General features: G+C 41.6%; 1 protein-coding gene across 4 annotated transcripts in view; it reads left to right on the forward strand.

Moving 5' to 3' along the window:
* Positions 1-20553, forward strand: part of rps6ka2 (ribosomal protein S6 kinase A2) — a 282808-nt gene that overhangs the window by 103812 nt on the left and 158443 nt on the right. The window contains exon 1 of one of the 4 annotated variants that reach the window (XM_003215832.4): positions 5368-6816. The exons of the other annotated variants lie outside the window; for them this stretch is intronic. Within the exon in view, the coding sequence (XP_003215880.2) occupies positions 6718-6816 (99 nt within the window). The 5' untranslated portion in view covers positions 5368-6717. Of the gene's footprint in view, positions 1-5367; positions 6817-20553 lie in introns of those variants that run through there. 4 annotated transcript variants of the gene reach the window in all.

Raw genomic sequence — 20553 nt, forward strand, 5'->3', positions numbered from 1 at the left:
GCATTCTTTAGTCCTGGTGGGTTTTGTTGAGTATATTTCTTTTTTACCTAGGCTCTTTTTTTCCTTATTTTTTATTAACAGCTGAAAAAGGTTTCTCCACAGAGGGCCAATTAATTATTTGCTGTCATGAATTCCTAATTGCAGATTTTCATATTGTAAGTTGATCTGAGAATTATATATTTTATAACTACGATGAGGCAATTTTGAATTTAATTTATTTCTTGGCATGCACTTTATTTATAAGGATCACTGAGGAAATTGGGTGCTGTTTAACCTGGCTGTTATACTGATTGTTCAAACGTTGTGAGATATAATCTTGGCTGCTGTCCTATATTCAGGTCCACATCTGTGTAGGTTACTTAAATTTACAAATGTGCAACTGCGTATAGAATCACAACTCATCTCCACTTGTTCCAATAGTAATGTTTAGCATATTAAACATTGCAGAGACAGTGTGGCATAATGGTTTGAATGTTGGACTTACACTCTGGGTGACCTACTTACTTACTACTTAGGCAATCCCTTGTCCGAGTATGATGGCCTTCCAAGTGCAGTGTCTTGGTGGTGGGTACAGAGGTGACTGTAGAGCCCTATTCTTGACTTGCGTGTTCTTCCACAGCCTAATTAGGTTATGATTTTACAAATTAAGCACCAAAACATCATGTTTTACAACAAATCGTGTTCATCTGAAAAAAAGGGGAAGGGATTATAATGACACACTTTCTAAAACTGTAATCTAAGCACTTTTCCTTCTTTTTCATATATTTCTGGCTGTTTCAGAAATTAATTGACCAACAGAATAAGCTGAAGATGGAGCCAAGTGCTTATAGACCTTAGAAGCAATAATTATTCACCAAGTGTGCCTCTTTATAAGAGTGGCTGCTGGTGAATATGATTTTGGCCTCTGAGTACACCTTCAGAGTAGTGTTTTGATTCTGTAGCCTCTGATAATCTCATTTAAATACTAATGAGGAAAAAACGTCTGGGGAGGGAGTATCTTTAGATGCCTGTGTTTTTGTTTTAACAATGAATGCTACCAGAAGGGAAGTGGCATATGTTTCATGAAAGAAGAGTGGAGGGAGAAACCTAAGTGTTTTTGTTAATTATACTGAAATAGTACAAATATTAAAGATAATTGCTTTGGTCAAATAAAATTACTCCCATAGGTTTCTGTACATTTAATGTTACATGTGACGGGAAGGAAGGAAGGAAGGAAGGAAGGAAGGAAGGAAGGAAGGAAGGAAGGAAGGAAGGAAGGAAGGAAGGAAGGAAGGAATGTCCCCATACAGTGAGAGAGACTGTTCTAGCAATCATGAGCCCATTATAAATAGAATAGTTCTTTTATTCAAGGTACACCATAATATTAAGTGTACTGCTAATATTTGGTGATTTTATATGCAATTTTTCATGCTAAGTGTTATACTCTTCCTTTTTTTCTCCTTTGGTACCACAGTAGGTCTTTGCAAGTGTTGCCCTTTCAAAGGAATCTACTGTTTACAAAAGCTCTTCCCATTCAGCATTAGCACTCTACTTCAAATATTGCAGTTAAATGGCAATGAAGCTGAGAGAGAGAAAATCACTTTGATACCACTTTAATTGTCATGGCTCAGTTTGTAGCTTGATGAGACAAAAGGTCTTTAGCCTTCAGCATAGAAAACTAAAGGTCTTGTAAACTTACAGCTCCCATGAGTTCATTGCACTGAGCCATGGCAGTTAAACTGGTGTCAAACTGCATTAATTCTGGAGTGCAAATATGCTCTGCAATGTTAGACTTAGAAGCCCTAGAATACAATCACTATAAGTGAGAATAGATTTGAAAGCACAGAATGACTAACCAGAGGTGGACCTCATCCTGCCTCCCCCATGTTGCTTTATTTACAGTTTTGTCTGATTAAGACTGTGTCTAGGGACACAGAAAGCTTACGCAATCTTTTGTGATTTTCTTGGCAAGGTTTGTTGTTCAGAGGAGGTTTGTCATTGTCTTATTTTTTTGGCTGTGAGAGTGTGACTCATCTGAGGTTATTGACTGGATTCCATGTTGAATTGTGAATCAAACCCTACTTTCCTGGAGACCTAGTTGAGCATGCTGGCTCTAGAAGGAGGCTGCAGACATTCAAATTTGCCTCTGTTGGGTACAAAAATGGCTTCAGGCAACTACGTGGCTAGTGGATTCCTTGACAGTTGGGCAGTGAATCCATTCCAGGTTTTGCCTCATTTTACAGAGCTTTCTAGGATAGAAAGCTCCACATAGTTTCAGGACCTCCTTTAAGGTTCAGACTAAAACCCATAGGAAATTCAGCATGCAAGTGGCCTGGAGGCTATCAACCACCACTCAAAAAAGCTTGGTTCCTCTCTCTTTTCAAATCAAGCTGTCATTCACTATCATTCCTCATTCTTAGCTGAACTGCAGTTTTGCTGCCACTGTAAAGCAGAAGGAGAAAGAAACTGACACTACTTTCTTCAATATTGATTTGAAACTGCATTAAATAGTGAGTGGAGTTGGGACCTTAGGGGGGGAAAGTACTCAGATGTTGCCAGTTCTTTCATCTGAAATAAAGTCTACAGCCCCTTGTATTTGGTATCCCATCCATATACTAGCCAGGGCTGAGAAGAAGCCAAACTGAGTAAAGAATGAAGGCTTTCATGGCTGGAATCACTGGGTTGTTATGCATTTTCTGGGCTGTATGGCCATGTTCCAGAAGCATTCTCTCCTAACATTTTGCCCACATCTATGGCAGGCATCTTTAGAGGTTGTGAGGTATATTAGAAACTAGGCAAGGGAGGTTTATATATATGTGGAAAGTCCAGGGTGGAAGAAAGAAATCTTGTCTGTTTGAAGCACATGTGAATGTTGCAATTAATCACCTTGTTTAGCATTGAAAAGACTTGCAGCTTCAAGGCCTGGCTGATACCTGCCTAGGGGAATTCTTTATTGGGAGGTGTTAGCTGCCCCTGATTGTTTCATGTCTGGAATTTCCCTGTTTTCTGAGTCTTGTTCTTTATTTACTGTCCTGATTTTAGAGTTTTTAAAATACTGGTTGCCAGATTTTGTTCATTTTCATGGTTTCCTCCTTTCTGTTGAAATTGTCCACATGCTTGTGGATTTCAATGGCTTCTCTGTGTGGTCTGACATAGTGGTTCATAGAATCATAGAATCATAGAATAGTAGAGTTGGAAGAGACCTCATGGGCCATCTAGTCCAACCCCCCGCTAAGAAGCAGGAAATCGCATTCAAAGCACCCCCGACAGATGGCCATCCAGCCTCTGCTTAAAAGCTTCCAAGGAAGGAGCCTCCACCACAGTCCGGGGGAGAGAGTTCCACTGCCGAACAGCCCTCACAGTGAGGAAGTTCTTCCTAATGTTCAGGTGGAATCTCCTTTCCTGTAGTTTGAAGCCATTGTTCTGTGTCCTAGTCTGCAGGGCAGCAGAAAATAAGCTTGCTCCCTCCTGCCTATGACTTCCCCTCACGTATTTGTACATGGCTATCATGTCTCCTCTCAGCCTTCTCTTTTGCAGGCTAAACTTGCCCAGCTCTTTAAGCCGCTCCTCATAGGGCTTGTTCTCCAGACCCTTAATAATTTTAGTCGCCCTCCTCTGGACGCTTTCCAGCTTGTCAACATCTCCCTTCATCTGCGGTGCCCAAACTTGGACACAGTATTCCAGGTGTGGTCTGACCAAGGCAGAATAGAGGGGGAGCATGACTTCCCTGGATCTAGACGCTATTCCTCTATTGATGCAGACCAGAATCCCGTTGGCTTTTTTAGCTGCCGCATCACATTGTAGGCTCATGTTTAACTTGTTGTCCACGAGGACTCCAAGGTCTTTTTCGCACACACTGCTGTCAAGCCAGGCGTCCCCCATTCTGTATCTTTGATTTCCATTTTTTCTGCCGAAGTGAAGCATCTTGCATTTGTCCCTGTTGAACTTCATTTTGTTAGTTTTGGCCCATCTCTCTAGTCTGTCAAGATCGTTTTGAATTCTGCTCCTGTCTTCTGGAGTGTTAGCTATCCCTCCAAGTTTGGTGTCATCTGCAAACTTGATGATCGTGCCTTCTAACCCTTCATCTGTCGTTAATAAAGATGTTGAACAGAACCGGGCCCAGGACGGAGCCCTGCGGCACTCCACTTGTCACTTCTTTCCATGATGAAGACGACGCATTGGTGAGCACCCTTTGGGTTCGTTCGTTTAGCCAATTACAGATCCACCTAACCGTAGTTTTGTCTAGCCCACATTTTACTAGTTTGTTTGCCAGAAGGTCATGGGGGACTTTGTCGAAGGCCTTACTGAAATCCAGGTACGCTACATCCACGGCATTCCCTGTATCGACCCAACTCGTAACTCTATCGAAAAAGAGATCAGATTAGTCTGGCATGACTTGTTTTTGGTAAATCCGTGTTGACTATTAGCAATGACCGCATTTGTTTCTAAGTGTTTGCAGACCACTTCCTTAATGATCTTTTCCAGAATCTTGCCTGGTATTGATGTGAGGCTGACTGGACGGTAATCGTTTGGGTCGTTCTTTTTTCCCTTCTTGAAGATAGGGACCACATTTGCCCTCCTCCAATCTGCTGGGACTTCTCCCGTTCTCCAAGAACTCTCGAAGATAATTGCTAGTGGTTCTGAAATAACTTCCGCTAATTCCTTCAATACTCTTGGATGTAGCTGATCTGGCCCTGGGGACTTGAATTCGTTTAGAGAGGCCAGGTGTTCCTGGACAACTTGTTTCCCTATTTGGGGTTGGATTTCCCCCAATCCTTCGTCCATTCCATGTTGCTGAGGTTGAAGGTGGCTTTCTTTTTATGAGAAGACCGAGGCAAAGAAGGCATTAAGCAGTTCTGCCTTTTGTTTGATTGTTAGAGTGGTCAAATAATATGCTGTGTCCAGGTTGGTTCATCAAGTGCTCTGCTATGGCTGACTTCTCTGGTTGAGCTAGTCTGCAGTGAAATCCACAAGCATGTGGATAATTTCAACAAGAAGGAGGAAACCATGAAAATGAAAAAAATCTGGCTACCAGTATTAAAAAACTCTAAAATCAGGACAGTGAAATAAAGAGCAACACTCTTTAAACAGGGCATTTCCAGACATGAATCAATCAGGGCCAGCTAACACCTCCCAACAAAGGATTCTCTCAGGTAAGAAGCAGGCAGGTTTTGAATCTGCAAGGTCATTACAGCTAGTCAAGCTGGCTAATTGCAACATTCACACTTGCCTCCAACAGACAAGAGTTCTTTCTCCCACCCTGGATCTCCAATATACCTCACAACCGCTGATGTGGGCAAAATGTGGGCAAAATGTCAGGAAAGAATGCTTCTGAAACATGGCCATACAACCTGGAAAACCCATAGCAACCCAATGCTTTGTGGCTTGCACCATTGCCATCCAGACCACAAAATGGTTCCAGTATTTCCTATGTGATCATATATGCATAGTGAAACCACTGTTTTGAAACTGCATTAAATAGTCAGTGGAATTGGGTCCTTAGTAAAAAACAAAAACAAAAAACAAAACAAAAAACCAGATATTGCCAGTTCTTTCACCTGAAATATAGCCTACAGCCCCTTGCATTTGGTATCCCAACTATCCAGGGCTGAGAAGCCAAACTGAGTAGAGAATGAACCCCAAGTATCTGGAGAATAAAATCCCAGCAATAGGTAATGCAAAAACTTCCTGCTCTGTGGGACTGAACTAAATTTGGTACTCCCCTGGTGTCCGGGGTCATATCTAGCAGAAAGAAGAAAGTCCTTCCTGCGTGGCCTGTTGTGGCCTTCCAGTGTGGCTGGCAAAAAGTGTTTATCTGCTACGGATTGTGAATCTTCCGTCCGCGAGTGCCGTGCCTTGCCTTTTTCGTATCACCCACGCCATCGCAGCAGGGAGGGGAAGAAGATGGGTTTCGCAGCACGTGGACTGTGGGGGAAACCGGGGTGATTGAGGAGCGAAAGAGGCAGCGGGGTTCTCCTTGCTGGGAAACTGCAGAGAAAAGAAAGAGATCCAGAAGGAAGAACCTGCATTTTGACAGTGGAATTCGAAGAGTGTTTGGGGGCGTCGCTTTTGTTCTCAGAGGCTAGATTCCGTGATGCCCATCAATCCGAGAGTGCTTGGGTTGTATTTCCCTGCAGGGCAGGGGCTTGGGGGGGGGGGGGGATTTCTTCGATGACTCGTTGTGTCTACTTTAAACCAACAGGAACCGGGCATTTGAAGCTCTTGGGTGTGCCTCCAGCTCCACTCTCGATTGTCTCAACTGCAGAGAGGATCTAGATGGGTTCAAACTCTAGCAAAGTCAGAAAGGAAGGGGAGGGAAGGGTTTATCTCAGGAGCAGAAGAGGCGGCGGCGCCAGAGAGGGAAACGCTTTGTATTGATGGCCTGCCGGAGCGGAGAGGCTCCTGGGCGAGCGCTTCTCGCCTCCTAAACCGGAGCAGAATAACATCGCCCTTGCCGAGCGGGGAGAGAAGAGGGCCCCGGAGCCCAGCATCCAGGGAAGCGCAAGGCTCCCTCCCTCCGTCTCTCTCTCTCTCTCTCTCTCTCCCCCCGAGCCCAGCCAGGAAGGACTCCCGTTGTGGGCTGCCTCCTCCTCCTCCTCCCTTTCGCTGCAGTTGGGTCCACGGAGGGGGCTCCAGAGGCAAGCGGCGGGCCCGGGGCTGGGCTGGGCTGGGCCTCTCCCTCCGCCGATGGCTGGAGCCCCGCCGCCTCGCCCCTTGCCCTAGGGACTCTGCCCCGCCATGGAGACCAGCATGAAGAAGTTCACCGTCCGCCGCTTCTTCTCCGTCTACCTCCGCAAGAAGTCGCGCTCCAAGAGCTCCAGCCTGAGTCGCTTCGAGGTAAAGCTGGGCAGAGACCCACGAAGCCAAGGGGGGGACATAGGGGCCGCTCTGCCTCCCCCCATATCCTTCATCCCCCCCCCCTCCCTTCTCCATCCCATCATCCATCCTTTGGGGTCCTAGAGGGCTGCGAAAAAGTGGCAATAATAACCTCGTGGGGCATTAGGAGAAATGGTTGGCCTTTGTGTTCCCTTTCCATCCCGCTCACCCTGGACGTGTCAATTCTGCGGCTCTTTCCTTGTTTTTTCCCCTCCCAGAGGCTTGTGTTGCCCTCACCACAACTTCGCCAGGGAGCCTGAAAGCAGACTTAAAAGGGTTCAGTGAATTGCCTAGGCTGGGTCTACACTGCCAAATAATGATGTTTGAACTGCATGTTATGGGTCTACGCTGACAATATAACTCAGCCGGTAGGCTGTTAGGAATGGTAGGAGTTGAAGTCCAAAACACCCGGAGGGCTCAAGTTTGCCCGTGCCTGATATAACCCAACCTTGGAGAACACTTCTCAGAGCTTAGCTGTTTCCCTGGCGCAGGGAGTTTTTCAGGTGCTTGTAGGGTCTCTCCAAAGACTATCTGTGCTGCTTGAGAAATTGTGAATTTCCAGGCTGATTTAAGAGGGCCTCTATGTGATTTAGAAATCTTGAGGGCTGCCAGTTGTGTTCTGGATGCTGTAGGGTGGAAGGTAGAGAGACCTTAAACTATGGGTCCCATCCCCAAAAGGGGCCCCTTTAGCTCAGTGCTGGGGTCTCGAAAAAATGGGTAACAGTAAAGATGTTCAATGTGTTGTCAAAGGCTTTCATGGTCAGAATCACTGAGCTGCTGTGAGTTTTCCAGATTGTATGGCCATGTTCCAGAAGCATTCTTTCCTGATGTTTTGCCCACATCTATGGCAAGCATCCTTGGAGGTTGTGGGGTCTGTTAGAAACTAGGAAATGGGGTTTATATATTTTTGGAAAGTCCAGGGTGGGGAAAAGAACTCTTGTCTGTTGGAGGCAAGTGTGAATGTTGCACTTAATCACCTTGATTAGCATTGAAAAGCCTTGCAGCTTCAAGGCCTGGCTGCTTTCTGCCTGGGGGAATCCTTTGTTGGGAGGTGCTAGCTGGCCCAGATTGTTTTATGTCTGGAATTCCCCTGTTTTCAGAGTGTTTGTTATTTACTGTCCTGATTTTAGAGTTTTAAATACTGGTGGCCAGATTTTGTTCATTTTTATGGTTTCCTCCTTTCTGTTAAAATTGTCCACATTTAGTGAATTTCACTTTGTACCTCATTTTATAGGCCAATGCTGACCATATAACACAGTTCAAACTGCATTATTTGGCAGTGTAGATGCAACCTGACTAAATATGGAGTTGGAGAACATTTCTCAGAGCTTAGCTGTTGCAATCAGTGGTCATGTTTCCCCGGCAAAGGGAGTTTTAAGGTGCTTGCTGGGTCTCCCAAAAGACTATCTGTGCTGTTTGAGAAGTTGTTGATTTCCAGGCTGAATTTTTTAAAAATGATCTCTGTGTGCTTTAGAAATCTTGAGAGCTGCCTCTTGAGTTCTGGGTGCTGTAGGGTGGAAGGTATACAGACCATTGACTCTTAAACTATGGGTTCCATCTCCAAAAGAAGTCCTTTTAGCTCAGGCCTGGGCAAATGTTGGCTTTCCAGGTGTCTTGGACTTCAATTCCCACAATTCTAGAGAATTGTGGGAATTGCAGTTCAAAAAGCCTGGAGGGCTGAATTATGGGAGTTGAAGTTCAAAACACCTGGTTGACTGAAATTTGCCCATACATGCTTTAGCTTAATGCTAGGATCACGAAAAAAATGGAAACAATTAAGATGTCTCACCTAGTGGCTGTTATTTACACAAATCTTTTAGCAACCAAGTGGACTGCAGAAAATGCTTCATCTGTACTTCATACATAGAAAAATCATCCTGTTTAGCAAGCCTTGATAATGCTGGTTGTTAACAGTAAATGTTTTGATTTTTATACCTGTTTTGTATACTTATATACCTGGGTCACATAAAAATGTATCCAGCTGAAAGGGGTATTGCGTGCAAAAGGTTAAAGAAGCCTTGGTCTAGGCTAGTCAAAGTGATAGTCCTTGGAGCAGGGCTGGTCTCTGAACCCTTGGGTGCTGGACACTGGCACATTTCCAGGAAATAAACAGCTGGCCTCAATCATGTTGATCTCCCACATCAGACAGGTTGAGAAGTGCTGTCCTAGACTGGGATTGCTGCAGTCTTTGATGTGAATGATGCAGTGATTCTTGCTAGTAAGAAGGAAAGTGATTTGAGACACTACAAGACATTACTAATGCAAAGGCACAGCTTTGTCAGTCTGATAGATCCCTATGTAAAGAGATCTCGTAGCACCATAAAGTCTGAGAATAGCTTTTGTAGATGAAATCTGCTTCCTGAGATGCTACCAACTTTATTTCCTCTCGCTAAAGGTCCTAAAAATCCCTTTGCATGCAAATTATTATAAGATCCACAGTATCTACCTGTACTTATCTACCTCAGGCTTGGAATCATATGGTCCACCTGATGGTGTTGGACTGCAACTCCCAGCATTCCACATCACTTGAGATTACCATAGTTAGAGCTGCTTGGATATGTAATCTAGCTATATGCAGAATATTATTTCATTCCTATTCCCAAGCATTGCATTGTACATTGTCTGTATGTTTACTTAAGATTTAAATGTCAATGGGGTTATTTCAAAGTACTGTAATCCTAAATATTCTAAAGGTATCCTGTTTAATCTTGGATGCTAAATAACTTAGGCGATCCCTCATAGACTGAGCATGATGGTTCTCCATTTCTGGTGTCTTGGGGTGGGTTTGTAGATGGCTGAAGAGACCTATTCTTGATCCGCATGTTCTCCCACAATGAGGACATCGGTTTCCAGGTGGAAGGCGGGTCCCGGTCAGGGTTGGCTTGACGTTCCTTCTTCTTGGCACGTTTCTCCCTTAAGCCCTCCATTCGTGCCTCTTTGAACTCCGCAGCACTGCTGGTCACAGCTGACCTCCAGTTAGAGCGCTCAAGGGCCAGGGCTTCCCAGTTCTCAGTGTCTATGCCACAGTTTTTAAGGTTGGCTTTAAGCCCATCTTTAAATCTCTGCTAAATAAGATCAGCACTGATTATTGCTTGGATGAGAGGCCACCAAGGAATATCAAATGCTGTGGCTTGTATTTCAGAGGAAGGAACTGGTATTCCTTGCCTATGAAAACAGACACACACAAGTGGACACAGGATTCCAGCCTGATGATGCACTTCTGTGTGTGCCTGTTCTGAAGTAAAGTCAATTAAATACAGTAGGGTTTGATTCCAGGCAAGAGTGTATAGAACTGTTGTACCCTTAAGAAGGTTTGCCATTCGGTTTTCCCCATTCTCCCCAAACGGTAAAAAGCACAGCCATTTTATGTGTGTGTGTGTCAGGAGCAACTTTAGAAACTATAAGTCACTTCTGGTGTGAGAGAATTGGCCATCTGTAAGGATGTTGCCCTGGGGATGCCTGGATGTTTTTGATGTTTTAACCACTCTTGAGGGAGGCTTCTCTCATGTCCCCATATGGAGCTGGAGCTGATAGAGGGAGCTCATCTGCACTCTTCCCGAATTGGATTCGAACTGGCAACCTTCAGGTCAACAACCCAACCTTCAAGTCATCAGCCCTACAGGCACAAGGGCTTAACCCACTGCGTCACTGGGGGCTCCAGCACAGCCACTGAGAATTAGTGTAATTCATCTGGTGAGCCTCTAAGAAGATTGTCGTTCTGGTTTCTGGGTACCGGCAAACACCTGCAATAAGCTCAAGCATCACTAGCATTTTCCCATGGGGGGTATACCTTCTAAAAGTGTAACAAAGAGCTAGAAAAATATTTTAGGACAATAAAGAGGTGTAAAAGTGTGCATTTCTATATGCATGGAAAAGCTGAGATCAGAATATGTTTTTATCTATTTCTTTGATGCTTCTTTTCCCCACTATTAAGAACTAAAACTTAATTGTTGAGGTTAAGTGCAGCAGTTCTTAAGCTATTTAATTCCCATACTTAGTCATGTATTCAAGGTGTATGATTCTCAAGATACCAAAAAAATTTGTCCCCCAAATAGTGAGTATTAAGGTTAAAGTACAAAAAGTCTTTCAAGGGCTATTGCTGGACAATAGAACCTTGAACGGGCTAACTGTAGTCTAAATAATTTAAAGCTATTTTCAAAACAATGGCTACATATGCTTTTAATTTTTGCTGATTTTCGCAGTGCTGTGATAGTTCATAATTACAAATACACCAATTTTTTTTGGAAAGCCCTTGATGGTAACACTCTCCTTTTTTCATGGACAATTTACCACAGGACAACCGCTATATTGAAAAACCATTTTTGTTTACCTTGTGTGTAGTCATAATCTGGACATCTCTTCAACCATGGAGTACCTGCTAGAATGACTTGAGGGAAAATCAAGAGTGCTTGGAGAAGCATCCAGTTTGGAAAGATCTTGTGAATATTTTAGAGACCTAGTAATAGTAGTAATAATAATTCAATATAATATAAAAAACACTCCAGAGAATCCACATCGTCTTCAGAATATGGTGATGGAACTATGCCAAATAAAAGAACATGGCGAAAATCAGTAAATTGCTAGATCCACCTTTCTGGAGTTCAGCAGCATTTCCAAACACCCCATCCCCAAACTGAGGGAATTGATATCATAGATCCTTAAAAGCTGAATAAGGTTGCAGTCAGAGAAGAATATGTACTTTCAACATTCAGAGGACATTCTTTCCAAAGTTACAAGAGCCAAAACGCTTTACAAATCCATGCCTGGAGTGGTTTTCTTTTGATCCTCTCCACTGATTGCACTTCTTACATCCTTTGGACATTCTGCTTTCGACAAAACAAGGAGTCTTTAAGCACCTTTAAAGAGTTGTTATTGTTGTGTGCCTTCAACTCATTTCCAATTTATGACAGCCTTAAGGCAACCCTATCATGGGAGGACAGTGTTCTGGAGCAGAGACAAAAGATTAACTTGTCTTATGTTTTCAAGGACAGCATCCCCTTATGCATGGAGTGTAGCCTCAGGAATCAGATTTTGTACACATGCCTGGGAGGGGAATCAGAAAGCCAAAAGGAATTTAACAGCAGTCAACCATACTCTTGTTCATCAGCTTTTCTATTCACAGATGTATTTATCACTTCCTAATAACTGTTAACTACTCTTAAGTATCCTGCTGGTATCTTTTGTATGTCTATATCCTTTTACCCCACCACAGTTTACACTTCATGCTTCTGGGAAAGTGGAATACTGTCTGAAAATCTCATACCAAATAAAACATATTACTTCTTAAGGTGTTACTAAGGTGGCTTTCCAGTGTTTGCCATTCTGGGGTGAGGGCTGCTTTTGAGAGTTTTCAAATGAGGATAAAACCTCTGCATATAGCAATATAGAGGGATCCAGTGTCTTCTCCAATGATATCCTGATGAATGACAGTGGACATTGCACAGAGGAATTCAAATCCCAGCAAAGGAATTGCAAAATTGTCCTGAATTCTGGGAACTGTAGTTTGTTGTTTTCCTCTGAAGCAGAGAAACAAAAGAAAACTGGAGCAACCGGGAACCAGATTTTAGCTTCAACTTCTATCCTGTTGGACTTTGGCTCTACATCTCAGGACCCTTCCACACATTTGTATAAAATCCACATTGAACGGGGATTATATGGCAGCGTGGAATCAGATAACCCAGTTCAAAGCAGATATTGTGGATTATTTGTCTTGATATTCTGGGTTATATGGCCGTGTGGAACAACACTCAGTCTTGCTAGACTGTCAGTATGGGGAATGGTAAACAAGCAACTCTGGCAGACTGGCTATGCTTTTACAAACTACACCCAATGCAAAATTTGAAGACAAACTTGGGCTTGGTTTGTAAATAGCCCCTGCTCGTTGCTGACCTAGCAACCCGAAAGATAGTTGCATCTATCAAGTAGGAGATAAGGTACCACTAAAGTGGGGAGGCAAGATTAACTAATTTACGACCTGGAATGAGGAAGTGAGGAAGTGCCGTCAGTGTGGATGATGAAGCAGCTGCTCCCCCCTGTGGCCAGAATCGAACATCCCCTCAGAAGAAGGTTAACTTGCCTCTGCGTGTGTCTCTCAGTCTCTGTTTGATGTGTTTATGGGCATTGAATGTTTGCCCTATGTGTGTTATAATGTGATCCGCCCTGAGTCCCCTTCGGGGTGAGAAGGGCGGAATATAAATACTGTAAATAAATAAATAAACAAATAATGGCTTGGTGACTTCTGAATTCCAAGTAAAGTTTTCTTTTATACGAAATAATAGAAAATTATTTTCTGTCTTTTTGGATTCAGACACTCATGATATGGATCACTTAGTACATAGGCTGGCCCTTGATTGACATGGCTTCTAAGAATGAGAAATAGTAACAGAAGCTATGATTGTAATTATGACTTCATATTATTCAGCTCTCACCATATCTGATTTCCTCACAGTCTTTAATGGCTCTGCCTATCCAAATTTCAGCAAAATCCTAAAATACAGCTCTGTTAAATCCCTAGTGATCAGTGCAGGATTATTTGTGGGCCAGCCACAGCAAATTAGATTCCACACTGGCTTGCAAAACAAAAAGTTTTTTTTTCAGCTCATCTTCCATCTCTTTCATTAACCCCCATGACAGGCGTGAGACATTTCAATTAACTAGTGTCCAGATAGAGCCAATTTATTCAATTTACAGTATTTAATTGTGAGACACCATGTCCCTGCCTGCAAGGTGTCAATTTAAAAACAAAACAGGGCAAAAGTGACTTCCTGGTTTCAGTTAGAAAGTGAAAAGAATCTCAGAGGTTTAAAACTAAAGACATGCTTGCATAGCACATTGTGATGTAACTAAAACATTTTTAAAAAAGGAAAGCCATGGCTAGCCAATATACATCTAATGTCAAATGTGTAAACAAATGAGTGAACCAGGAAATTTAAATACACTGCAATTTTAATGAGAACCCTGCTTAGTTACCTTGACATTCAGATCTGCTCTTCAGGGCACTTGAAAAATCTTTTGAACATATCCTTTTATAATAAGTGCCTTACTCTTAGCAACTTTAATGCTTATTTTCCCATTTCCTTCATAGCCTTTTAGCTGATAACGCAGAATACACTATCATTGAATTGATAATTAGTTTAAAGAACAAAATGGAGACTTAGCTTAGCCTGACTTTGTAGTTCCAAAATTATTTGCATTTCTAATTGTTTTGAGCCATTAGACCACAATGTTGTCCAAATTTATCTTGTATTTCTGTTTGAAAGGAGACTGAAGGACATACTTAGGGATACTCCAAATACCAGGATGCCTTATCTAATAATATTGTATTATATTTTAAGAATACTAATATGCAGACAGTTAGACGAATGAGACAGAGCATCAACATGGATTGAGCATGTCTATTAATATCAGTTGACCATATGTACAACAATTTACTTGGAGTTATTTTCTTAGAATGCCCATTCATGTATGTCTAAACCAATAAGATCTTTTGACAATTGAATGATAGATTATTAAAAACTTGAATTTCTGACCTTATACAATGGATATTTTTGGTGCACTAAGAGTATGAAAGATCCAACTTTGATTACTAAGTTCATCAGTTAAATTTTAAGTCATAGTATATAGTTTAAAAGTTTATATGTATCATGAATTATCAACTTTGAAATATGCCCTATGAGGACTGACCACTGGGCTCACACGTATTGTATGGCACAAGGAAGCAATACCTTTGTTATATCTCCAATATTTAGCTAAAATCTCCAAAAATTTTCTTCAAAAACCTTTGTAGTTTCCATTATACAACCTTTTTTGTTGAATCGAACATAGTTTTAAATCTAAGAAAATCTTAGATACTTTTTTTGCAAATCAGGAGCGACTTGAGAAACTGCAAGTTGCTTCTGGTGTGAGAGAATTGGCCATCTGCAAGGACGTTGCCCAGATGTTTTTTGATGTTTTATCATCTTGTGGGAGGCTTCTCTCATGTCTCCACATGGGGAGCTGGAGCTGACAGAGGGAGCTCACCTGCTCTCCCTAGATTCAAACCGCTGACCTGTCTGTCAGCAGTCCTGCTGGCACAAGAATTTAACCAATTGCACCACCATACTGAAGCTAGAACAATTTTTCTTTGGTCCAGTGAGTTCTAATCCCTTTGGCATCAAATGTAATGTTTTTAACAAACATTTGTAAACATCATTTATTAAGATTGTTAAGATCTTCTAGTGAGGTCCTCCTCTCATTGTCATCTCCATCATAAATGTGGTTGGTGACAATGAGAGAGAGGGCCTTCTCGGTGGCCGCTCCAACTCTTTGGAACTCCCTTCCCAAGGAGGTCCCCTGACATCATTTAAAAAGCAGCTAAAGACCTCCCTGTTCGCACAAGCTTTTGATGAAGACACTTAGCTGTAATGACAGGAAGGTTAACTTTTATTGAATTGCATTTATTTTACCAACTGTCTTGTTGAGTAGCTTGCAATAACTGTCTTAAATAAATGTTTTTAAATATGTTTATTTATTTTTTATTGTAAAATTGTTTTATAGCTTGTTGTTTTATATATGTACATTGTTTTCTATTGTCCTTTACACAATGTTGTGAGCCGCTTTGGGTCCAGTTTAGAGAGAAAAGCAGGATATAAATAAAGATTTTTGTAAATTATTATTATTATTATTATTATTATTATTATTATTAGTTGAATTTATCTGAGTGTACAGTTAGTGCTGTTCTGTACAAGTAGATTGATATGCAGACAGCAAATATTGAAAATGGTATAAGTTATTGATCTGGCCTTATACAATTGGAGGAGCGTATCCAATTGGCGCAGCTGTGGCGCAGCTGTTGAGCAGCTGCCTTAAATCACTCTGACCATGAGGTCATGAGTTCGAGGCCAGCCCGTGGCGGGGTGAGCACCCGTCAATTAAAAATAAAAAATAGCCCCTGCTCGTTGCTGACCTAGCAACCCGAAAGATAGTTGCATCTATCAAGTAGGAGATAAGGTACCACTTATAAAGTGGGGAGGCAAGATTAACTAATTTACGACCTGGAATGAGGAAGTGCCGTCAGTGTGGATGATGAAGCAGCTGCTCCCCCCTGTGGCCAGAATCGAACATCCCCTCAGAAGATGGTTAACTTGCCTCTGCGTGTGTCTCTCAGTCTCTGTTTGATGTGTTTATGGGCATTGAATGTTTGCCCTATGTGTGTTATAATGTGATCCGCCCTGAGTCCCCTTCGGGGTGAGAAGGGCGGAATATAAATACTGTAAATAAATAAATAAATAAATATAAACCATTTTTGTAACCAAAATGACTATTTTAAAGTTTTAAAATCAGAGTTAATTGAGCATGAGTGCATAAATCAGATTGAAGTTCATGAAAATTTGATTCAAAGTTGAAGAGCCTATTCTTCATTAGGTAGATGGAATTTCAGGTAGTCCAGCCAAGAAAGGGAACCAAATAAAATTTATTGAAAACTTTCACATTTACAAATGTCCCTGTTTAAAGTAAAATGGGTAAAATCAAGGACAAGGAAAATGTGGCCCAGGGACACATGCAAAATCCACCTGACTTTTAATGGCCTATTTTCAGCCAAAATAGTCACAAAAAAGATTGAATTCCCTCAACATTGTAGTGGCTTAGGTCTTCTGTTCTAATTACCGTTGGTGCCCTCAACACACTTTCCAGTTAAACTCTGATACCAGAAGAGATGTCATGCCAAGAATGTCAGTGCAGTCCAGTCTGGAAAATGCCCCTTCCCCATTTCTGCACAGTTTCCTACTCCTTCCTTTGACAGACTTTAAGCTTTTTTGAACAAAGGAAGTCAATACTGAAACAATCAATAGTCTGAACAGTGCCTGAAAAAATAGGGTAGTCAATGAAGTTATTTCAGGACAGTTGGTGAATTGACCACTGGAACCTGTGTCTTGTGTGGATCAAGTGAGTCTGTTCATCTACAATGTAATGTTTTACTGCATCTGGACAACTTTTTAGTTCATTCTGTTTCCTGTTCATGGAAAACATTCTAACACTCAAGTAAAACACTCTTGCTAAATGTTAAGATAGCATCTTTTGTTTGAGTGAGGAATCCTCATGAGCTCTCAAAGATGCATAAACGGCTTAGCGTCTGAATGTAGAACTTCAGTAAAGTCTTAGTTAACTTTCACACTTCAAACGCAATGCCAATTTTATGAATCATTTTTTCCTTGTGCTCTGAAACAATCCATGTTCCCTGTTACTTTATAATATTGAGTCACTTTGCATAAACTTTGCAAATGCTGCCAACTAAAAGGGGGAAAGAAAAAAGTTTTTGGTATGGCTATAATACAGCGTGCAACAGAACTAAAGGATAAAATGATCAAGTACATTGCTTTAGAAATCATTCCTAATAAATGACCGGACACCCTGGGCCAGGCCCGTAGCCAGGATTTTGTTTTGGGAGGGGCTGGGATTTTGGTTGGGGGGGGGAGGGCTGAGTCTGAGCGGGAGAGGGTCTAGCAAATCTTTTGTATCATTATCCCAATGCCCCCATGCATATGGGATATATTGAGCATGGTGATCAGATCATGATATGAATAAACATAGCAGTTTAAATAATACAGTAGAGTCTCACTTATCCAACACTCACTTATCCAACATTCTGGATTATCCAACGCATTTTTGTAGTCAATGTTTTCAATATATCATGATATTTGGTGCTAAATTCGTAAATACAGTAATTACTATATAGCATTACTGTGTATTGAACTACTTTTTCTGTCAAATTTGTTGTATAACATGATGTTTTGGTGCTTAATTTGTAAAATCATAACCTAATTTAATGTTTAATAGGCTTTTACTTAATCTCTCTTTATTATCCAACATATTCGCTTATCCAACATTCTGCCAGCCCGTTTACGTTGGATAAGTGAGACTCTACTGTAAATGTAAGGCCTTCTCACGGACCACCCTGAAAATTTCGGGGGTGGGGGGCTAAAGCCCCTCAAGCCCCCCTCCCCTGAGCATTTCATTTCAAATGGATATGTAAAGTAAATTGGATTAACCTCACCACCACCACGCCAAAATATTACAGAATTACTGTGTGTCATCTAGATTCCACTGAGCTTTACTGGATTTGAGAGTATCCCTTGGATGCAAATGTTTTTTACGCTGTTGTAAGCCAGTAGAGTAGTAGTTCTCAACCTGTGGGTCCCCAAGTGTTTTGGCCTATAACTCCCAGAAATCCCAGCCAGTTTACCAGCTGTTAGGATTTCTGGGAGTTGAAGGCCAAAACATCTGAGGACCCAGAGGTTGAGAACCACTGCAGTAGAGGAAAGGGCAAAAAGACCTGATATGTAGATATGATATTATCTTGACATGTGATTTTGTATATTTATTTAGAGTACAGCTGTAACATTGTTAAATAGAATCATGCCAGAACCATATTGGATTCTGGTAAGACCCAAGTTCCTGGCTGAAAGCCATTGGCAGAATTGCAAATCCCTCACGGCAGTCTGGTTATTCACAAAAATTAGTGGCATCTCTCTATTGATCTTATTTTCTAGCCAGATCTGACTTTTAGCAGTGTGTCCTATCAGTTTGAGATGATGGGAAGATTCATGTGAATTTTTATTTTAGTTTTGGGAAAAGCTTTGGCAACCAACTTTACAAAAATGCTTGTGGTGCTTTCAAGAACAAAAATCACATATTGGCAGTTATAGATCAATACGTCTCGTGATCACTACTAGCAGAACAGCTGGGCTTGTATTTACTCTGAAATCCAGAAACCTAGAGCTCCTGTAATCTTGTGAACACTAAGAGGAAAACGAAGCAAACAGAAGCAGCTAATTTAAATGTAAGAACAATAGCAAAAACAGTGTCATTTCCTTCTTTTAAAAGATAAATGGCTAAGGAGAGCCCAGGGGTGAAACTATACATTGAGTTCAGGAAGGATATTGACATAGCATAACATTGCATAATTCCTTTTTGTATTTAAACAAATACGTCCCAGACAGAAGCATCCTCAAAGGGATTACAAGTAAGTGCAAAGGATATGATTAAAGTGTTGTTGTATGTCTTTCGGGCTGTGTGGCCATGTTCCAGAAGTATTCTCTCCTGACGTTTCGCCCACATCTATGGCAGACATCCTCAGAGGTTGTGAGATATGATTAAAGATTGAAGGGGTACTGCTGAAATAATATTATTGGGATCTGGGATGATGTTGGGTCATTAATAGCGTTAATTTTGGGTCCACTATGAGGCAACATTTTTCTTAGTCTACTTTTGATATCAAAGAAGGCATGCACAGACTTGTTTTAGCAGAAAGAAGACAAATTTGGGATGCTACATGGAGCCTCTGGTGGTGCAGTGGGTTAAATTGCTGAGCTGCTGAACTTGCTGACTGAAAGGTCAGTGGTTCGAATCCAGTGAATGGGGTGAGCTGCTGTTAGCTCCAGCTTCTGCCAGCCTAGCAGTTTGAAAACATGCAAATGTGAGTAGATCAATAGGTACCGCTCCAGCGGGAAGGTAACAGAGTTCTATGCAGTCATGCTGACCACATGATCTTAGAGGTGTCTATGGACAACACTGGCTCTTCAGTTTAGAAATTTAGAAATGGAGATGAGCACCAACCCCCAGAGTTGGACACAACTAAACTTAATGTCAGGGGGAAACCTTTACCTTACATGGGCATGAGTAGAATGAGTAGAAACTTTTATTACGGTCAATGACCAGCTCGTAACAGGGGTACCCAGTTCTGTACATCCATGTCAGACTTCATTAATAATAATAAAATTATAATAAAAAATTTAAAAAACCATTATAAAATTGAATTATTTGCCAATTTAAAATCTAAAATACAAGTAACTATTGAAGCCCAACTAATCCCACAGGATCCTCTGGGGCAGTCTCAAGGGAGGGAGTGGGGATGACACCGGGGGGAGGGGGGGAGTAACCATAACTGTAAATAACAGTCTAGAACTATAATTATCAGTCTATTTCTGATTCCCCATCTATACTCTGTAGGAGATGCTTAAGTCTGTTGGCTCTCAATCATCGTCTGCCGAATTTTAATTGCAGCCGTGCAGAACTTGGCAACGTTGTATGTCACAGCTGAGATGGTATCTGAGAGCAGTAAAGTTACATAAAATTGTCCAGAGCATCCTGGGTATGTGCTTTTGCAGTGCCTGTTTTATAGAGACATTCGTTCGCGTCTCATTACACCATGGACAACTAAATACATGGGCATGAATTCTGAGCTGGAGGAGTAGTGATGGGTAGAGCATCCCTCTCATGATGATGCAAGTTAGACCCCAAGATATCTATATAGGAATATTAAATTAGAATTGTACCAAATGATCACACATACAAAATTTGATACAGCTGTTGTGGGTGAGCCTTCCCATTAATAATAAAGACTGCATGTAATCTATTCTATTCAAACTTTCTTGGGAGTAAGCTGCAATGAATAAGTACTTCCAAGTAGACATTTCTGCTTGCAATTATCTTCATATTTATGGTCCACACAATGATAATGGACAGGAGAGGTAATTTGCTCTCCTGACTGACAATTTGTATCATAGAATCATAGAGTTGGACAAAATCTCCAGGACCATCCAGTCCAACCCCCTACCATGCAGGAACTCGCAGTCAAAACACCCATGACAGATGGCTATCTAGCATCTGCTTAAAAACCTCCAGACGACGAGATTCCATTGTGCTTTGAGGCAGCATATT

This window comes from Anolis carolinensis, chromosome 1 (genome assembly GCF_035594765.1).
Source record: "Anolis carolinensis isolate JA03-04 chromosome 1, rAnoCar3.1.pri, whole genome shotgun sequence".
NCBI lineage: Eukaryota > Metazoa > Chordata > Lepidosauria > Squamata > Dactyloidae > Anolis > Anolis carolinensis.